The sequence below is a fragment of the Triplophysa dalaica genome, chromosome 5, assembly GCF_015846415.1.
Source record: "Triplophysa dalaica isolate WHDGS20190420 chromosome 5, ASM1584641v1, whole genome shotgun sequence".
Lineage (NCBI taxonomy): Eukaryota > Metazoa > Chordata > Actinopteri > Cypriniformes > Nemacheilidae > Triplophysa > Triplophysa dalaica.
The window spans coordinates 25357331-25364291 of NC_079546.1; the positions used below are offsets into that span (position 1 = coordinate 25357331).

Sequence of the window (6961 nt, forward strand, 5' to 3'; positions counted from 1 at the left end):
ATCCATGAATACCAGCCTGTGTTGTAGTTGATCTGTTAATCTGAATTAGTCTGTTGATTTTCACCACTGTTGAGATTCAGACACATATTCTTGATGTCTGTGTGTGTCTGATCACTGTAGATTACAGTTTTATTTGCTTCAAGGTTTCACACGTCTCCTCAAACTGTGGTTCTCATACAACTAGTGATACGTGATGTGAAACAACAGAAAATGCAAAACTACAATACAATTTCAGATGTTTAATATGCCTCCATGATTTATAAATATTGTATACATCTCATCCTATGTGCAATTATAAATAGTTGTATGTATTATTGTTGTTTATTTATCATTGGTGGATCTGATGGGCAGCTCAAACACTGAGCGGGAGCAGACAGACACTTCTGAGTCTCTGACTTTTTCTCTTCCGATGAGCTGCGTGTAAATGAAGTTTCTTATGTATTTCTGCACTTGAAGCGTTGTTTAAAGCTGTTGTTATTGCTGTAAGGTGCTCATTCAACATGTGTCTGCATCTACTCGAGGTTAAATCAATGAAGCGTGCGTTGAGATGTACTTTGGAAACACAACATTGACAAAAGCCGCTGCAGTAAAGTGTAATTCTGTTGTTTATATACATCTGTTCTCTTAAAGTATTTGTGTATTTATTTATCTTCTGTGTTAAATATTCTTTCCACATTATTTGTCTTTAATATAAGTTTTTAGGCTTTCTGGAAGTCCCCACAAAGTTAATAAATCCCCCAAAAGAGTTTACAGAGCCGTGTTTACTGTGCACTGTTTACTATGAATTGGGACACAGCTATTGAGTCCTGACAATGAGTGAATGAGGAACAGTTTGTGTGTCATAATAGTATGTTGAAGTGTGCGGTGAGGTCTGGTGCTGGGGGCGTGGCTAACAGAGCATCTGAGTCTGTGACAGAGATCATTATCAGACATTTTATTCAGCTATTATGCAAAATCAAAACATGTTTAAGCCAGAATTAACAGATATAAATCAACACACAATTTAACTACGCTACACAAATGCAATAACACACATGCAGTTACACAAACCGTCAGACTCTGTTGACATATTTAAAGTAATAGTTCACGAAAAAAATGAACATTCTGTCATCATTTACTCGCCCTCAAGATGTTTCAAATCTGTGTAAAATACTTTGTTCTGCTGAACACAAAGACAGAATTTTGAAGAATGTGTGTAACCAAACAAAAGATTACTATAGTCAATGGTGACCCAGAACTGTTTACTTCCCCACATTCTTCAAAATATCTTCTTTTGTGTACAAAGGAAAAAATACAGGTTACTGAAGGTGAGTAAATGATGAAAGATGTTTCATCTGTGGATGAACTATCACATTAATAGAGAAAAGAAGATATTACAGACAGTCGTGGTTTAATGGTTAGAGAGTCGAACTTCTGACCAGAAGGTTGCAGGTTCAATTCTTAGGGCCGGTGGCTTACGACTGAGGTGCCCTTGAGATTTTATTCCAAAACTGCTGACATCACTGTGTCTTCTGGATGAGTGTTCTGAGTCCTTCTTCTGTTTTCTGAGAAGATAAAAGTCAATAAAAGTGATGAAGTTCTGCTGTTTGTTTTCTGGATTGTTTCAGGTGACTGTGAATGATGATGATGATGAAAACTCACGCGCTCTTCCTGCACAGATGATCTGAAGAAGAATGACAGTAGGAGCAGCAAACACTGACACCTCAACAATCACTAGAATCACTAGAAGACACAAGAACACCATTAAATCCATCAAACTCTCAAACACATGAGAAACAAACACAAGATGAGTTCAGTGAGAGTTTCACTCATGTACTTATGTAACAGGACACATGGATCACAATCAACACTTCATACCTCTTATTATTATTGATGTTGTAGTTGATGCTGTAAAAAACATAGTTTAGTTTAGATGAGTCATAATGTGCACACACACACACAAAACACACACACACACACACACACAAACGCCGATAATGTACCTTGTTGTTGTGTAGTTTCTGGTGTGTTAAGAGTTGAGAATCTCTCAGGGTTTGTGGTGGTCACTAGAATCTTGTTTGAATCTGTAGAAGATGATGAATGTTCAGAGACATCATACTGTAGAACATCACAATCATATTTCATGTTTATGTCATTTCTTCATCATCAGTACAGAGTTTAATGACTGAAGTCACTTTGAGTTCAGGACACTCCTGTCAGAGTGATGTCTTACCTGTAAATCTGACAGTATATGTGACTGAGGTCTTGATGTCATTCTTGTGTTTGAGCACACATCTCAACTCTGTGTTGTCGTCTTCATTCACGAGTGTTGTAGTCAGAGAGATGAGACAGAGTTTATCTGATCTAATCTGATATCTGGAGTCTGTCTGTAGATCAACATCAGTCTGATTCATCCACAACAGCTGGTATCCATAATAACTGAACTCATAATCACAGTCATATGTAAACAGCTGACAGGAGAAAGTGAGAGATGTGTTTGCTCTTATCTCAGTCTGTGATGATGATGATGAAGACACTGAAACACAAATCACACAACACACTCTCAGTACTCATGAGTTTCAGTGAAAACACAAGAGATAAAGAGAACTGTGATCTGAAGTTAAACATGTGTTCATATAAATGAAGAGAAACACTGACCATGAAGAACATGTAGATTAACACGTGAATCAGGTTCATGATGATGTCCATTCACATATTGTCTGCATGTGTAAACTCCACCATCATGTTGTGTTGTTTTATAGATGTTGAGAGAGCAGTCAGATGTCAGACTCAGTCTCTCAGATCTCTCTGTGTTATTCTTATTTATTCCTCCAGTAAACACTTCTACTTCAGATGATCTTGTATAATTACTGTAGATCCATGTAGTTGAGGAGCATTGATGAAGAGCATCATTACAGGACAGAGACACACTTTCACCAGAACTGATGAACACATGAGTCACTTCTGCTTCACTCACACCTGAAACAGCAGATGACATCATTCATATTAATACATCACAATATATTCAAACAGTTTAATATTTATCTCTTATTATAAAACAGTCAGTTCTGGTCCTTGATTCTGATTGGCTGAGCGGAGATCTAAGCCGTTATAAAATACCTCAATTTATAACAGCTGACTGCACAACATAACCTTTATATCATTTTATTTACTTTATTTTATGAATCCTTGCTAAGCATATGGAAGAACCCCGTGAAGCAGTGGCTTACAGTGTATTTTACTCAACTTTGTGTCGTGCCACAACGCCCTTAGCTGTTATAAAATACACTGTAACCCACTGCTTCTTGTGGCTTATTGCTTTAATGACAGATAGATTTTGATTATTTTTACATCATATAAATCAGAAGATTTGACAGTAAATCATGTGATCTAGTTCCTCTATCATCGCTCTTGACATCAGACTTTTGAATGTGAGAATAAGACACATGAACTCTATGATATATGTGACATGAGATGAAACTGAACATGTTTGTCAGAATGTCAGTGAGAGTAATGAAATGAAATCTGATGAAATAAATGTGTTGTATAGTTTACCTGTGAATAGTGAAGAGAGAAGGATCAGTCCCAGCAGACATATATCACTCTTCTCAGTCATGTTGTGTTTCTCTTACTGAGTCTCTTCTCATCATCTACTTATAGTTCTTCATGAGAACATTTGTAACTCTTCCTGTGTTTCTCATTTCCTCTTTTCTCATCGACTGAGTCATGACACAATAACGGCCTACAATTCTGTACTTTAGTAATATTTGTAAAATACTTCTGTTGTCTTAAAATAATTGGACACAGGGATCAGTTATGACTTTTGTTGTCAGAGACTTTAACAGGGTTAACTTGAAAAAGGTTTTCTCCAACTTCATTCAACCAAGCAGAGATGATCACTTCTCCATTCTTCTTCTGTCTGCATGCAAACAAATGCAGAACATGAGTGAGGTCATCTCCACACTTCTTCAAAACCACAGATCCACAGATTACCCATGATGCAGCAGACACAGACATTAATGAACACACTAACTCTGTCACAGATTATATCAATATGTCCACTGATAATATCATCAGAAAAAATCCTTGGATGTTGAATGAATGAAGAACGGTTTACACTTAATCACAGACCACATGGGGAAACATAATTATGAAAACCCTGTGACATGGGTCATTCTTGAGCCAGGGGCGATTCTAGGATTTTTTCAACTGGGGGGCACATGAGGGGCCACAATTAATATAGAGGGGCCATTCTTATGTTGTGTATTTATGTAGAACTGTAGATATCCAAATCATTTCAAGTTCAGTAAGCTTTAAAATCAGCAATAAACAGTGATACCCTATTATCTTTTGATAGCAGTTATTCACTGCTCTAAATCAAAACAATAAAATACAATTTATATTAACTTATCACTTTACAAAAGTGAAAGAAAAACTGTAATAAATAAAATAATCCAATGTCTGGGAAGAAGCATTAGGAAATGGGAATCAATTATCAGAGGCACTTTCTATGGGGGTAAAATTGTTGCATATTACCAAATAAATAAATTAAGATTCACAAACAAATGTAAAGAGATTCACAAAAGTATATCAAATTCACAAATAAATAGATTAAGCGATTTACAAATGCACAGAAAGCAATTCACAAATAAATGCCAGGCAGAGTTGTGTTTGTAAAATAATAAAACATTTGTAAAAAAAAATGTTATTTGCAAATCTCATTTTATTTATTTGTGAGTTTATATTTTTTTGGGAAACTCTTTACATTTATTTGTGGATCTTAATCTATTTATTTGTGAATTTGATATACTTTTGTGAATCTCTTTACATTTGTTTTTGAATCTTAATCTATTTATTTGGTAATATGCAACAATTCTACCCCCAAACTTTCTGTTTCAAAGGCACATGAGACACACAGTTAGCAACAGTTCCTTAATGCAATTATGTATTGGCTATTTTACATGTAAAATAAAAAAGACATACCATCAGGTCCAGTAAGAGCAGTATCAGAAGTAAGTGGAAGCTCAGATTACACTTCTGAAGGTGGGTGACAAGTATCCATCTCTTTCACATCACTTTCACTCTCATCTGTTTCATCCCTAGAGACAGCTATAACACAAAGGCATATTAGTAAAATACAAGGATTTTAACTACATAACTGTATGCATTCATACAATAACAATCAGGAGTGCATTTTTTTCTGTATGATACTGAAATTACCAATATACTAAAGTACCAATATATCAATATAGGGACTTCTGTTATATAAATAAATGCGTAGCCCTGAATACAGCCTACCAAAGTCATGTCACTGTTAGTGATGGGAAGTTCGGATCATTTTATTGACTCGGACCTTTGGGTCTCGTTCATCAAGAGGAACGAATCTTTTTTCGAGTCATATCGTTCCTTTCGTTCATTTAAGCAAAGTATAATTAAAATGTTACATGTCACTTTTCTTAACAAATCTACTACTTATTCAAACGTTATTTAATATCACATAACAACAAATACAAAACTATAATGCTACAATAAACAGAAAAGATGAATTACTTGTATACATGGGTATTTAGTCTATGAGTAGCTCACCTCACCTCTTATCTTGATTAATTTGTCATTTCACTGTCTTTTCTATCAATAGACAAACACTAGGACTAGGCTATTCACCCGTTTGTTAGGAAGGTTGTAAATTAGCTAATTTCTCTGTCCAAAGCTGTCACGTCACATTACAAAAGACCGAACGACTCGAACCCGAAGACTCGAGAGGTGAACAAATCAATTCTCTTTCCGGCTCTGATTGCATTTGTTAAACGTCGGAGCGTGTTGCGCAATGCGCATGCGCGACTGAACGAATCACTTTCCAAGACGACCCGTTCTTCCCGAGTCACATTTAAGATTCGTTCGAATCGTTCACGAACGACCCGTCACTAGTCACTGTCCACTTTCTAGCTTGTCTACTAACCTGGGTGTACAGGGCTGTTCTGATTCATGCTCAAATCTTCCTGAACCAAGAGGTCTCCTGTTGAGCAGGCAGGCTCTGAACTCACTGTGTGTAACGTTAAACCATCACGCGGACTCTCCCTCACTGGCTGGCATGGCTTTTTCTATGCAGAAAAATACTGAATATCTCCCTGCCTTTTCATCCTGTTACACTGCCTGAGATAACAGAGGTAAAAAGGAGGAAATTACTATTTGTTTAAATGCTATGGTTTTATTGGCGGATGACAAAAACTTTACCTTTTATCACAACCAGCCCAGCTGGAAAATTATAAACTAAAAACAGGTAAAATGTTTAAACCCCCAAAAAACAAGTCATTATCAAGGCATGCGGTTCGAGACTTTAGAATATTCGTTCTCAAGACTCGAAGTCAATGTCATGTAACTTAATTTTCTTTATTTAGAGTGTAGTAACGTAACTCAAGACCTCCACCTCTGAAAGTTAACGTAACGTTAGCTTTTAAAGTGTTGAGCGTTAGCCTAGATAAACATCATACGATTTGTTCCGGCACCTCGCTTGCAATATCACTTGCTTATCGGCTGGGAAAAAAATCATAACGCAGGAAAACCCTGTTACATTCAGCCTCAGGAGCATAGTAACGTTAAATGTAATTATTAGCATTATGTTGGTCTGCTCTCAGAGAATACATCGAGCCTGGTCGTCCTAACACTGAAAGACGGTAACGTTACCAAACTCTAGCACTGCAACAACTCGCTAATCGAAAGAAAATAAGCTGTATAAAATAGATCAACTTACCGTGTGTTTTTTTTCCGTTGGAAAACAGTTTGCTATTCTTGGTCCTCGTTGAGAAGCATCGCGACGCGGAATCATAAATTATTCTACTACAAGCTGAAAGATTATGATTTGAATTTTTGAGTGACAGACAAGTAGAAGGGTGGGGGCACACTGGGGGGCCAATCAGTTTTCAGGAGGGGCCAGTGCCCCCATGGCCCCTCCCCTGTCTACGCCACTGTCTTGAGCTGAACA

General features: G+C 36.7%; 1 protein-coding gene across 1 annotated transcript; it reads right to left on the reverse strand.

Annotated features, from left to right (window-relative positions):
- Window positions 1–1959: 1959 nt before the first annotated feature.
- LOC130420450 (uncharacterized) lies at window positions 1960–6712 on the reverse strand (the record flags this gene model as incomplete). The annotated part of the gene is made up of 7 exons (XM_056747737.1): window positions 6214–6712; window positions 5939–6132; window positions 4963–5088; window positions 3535–3898; window positions 2638–2958; window positions 2213–2515; window positions 1960–2063 (listed from the first exon to the last, which is right to left on the reverse strand). Coding segments are annotated over exons 4-7 (789 nt in total), but the record flags the coding sequence as incomplete, so codon positions are not given.
- Window positions 6713–6961: the final 249 nt, after the last annotated feature.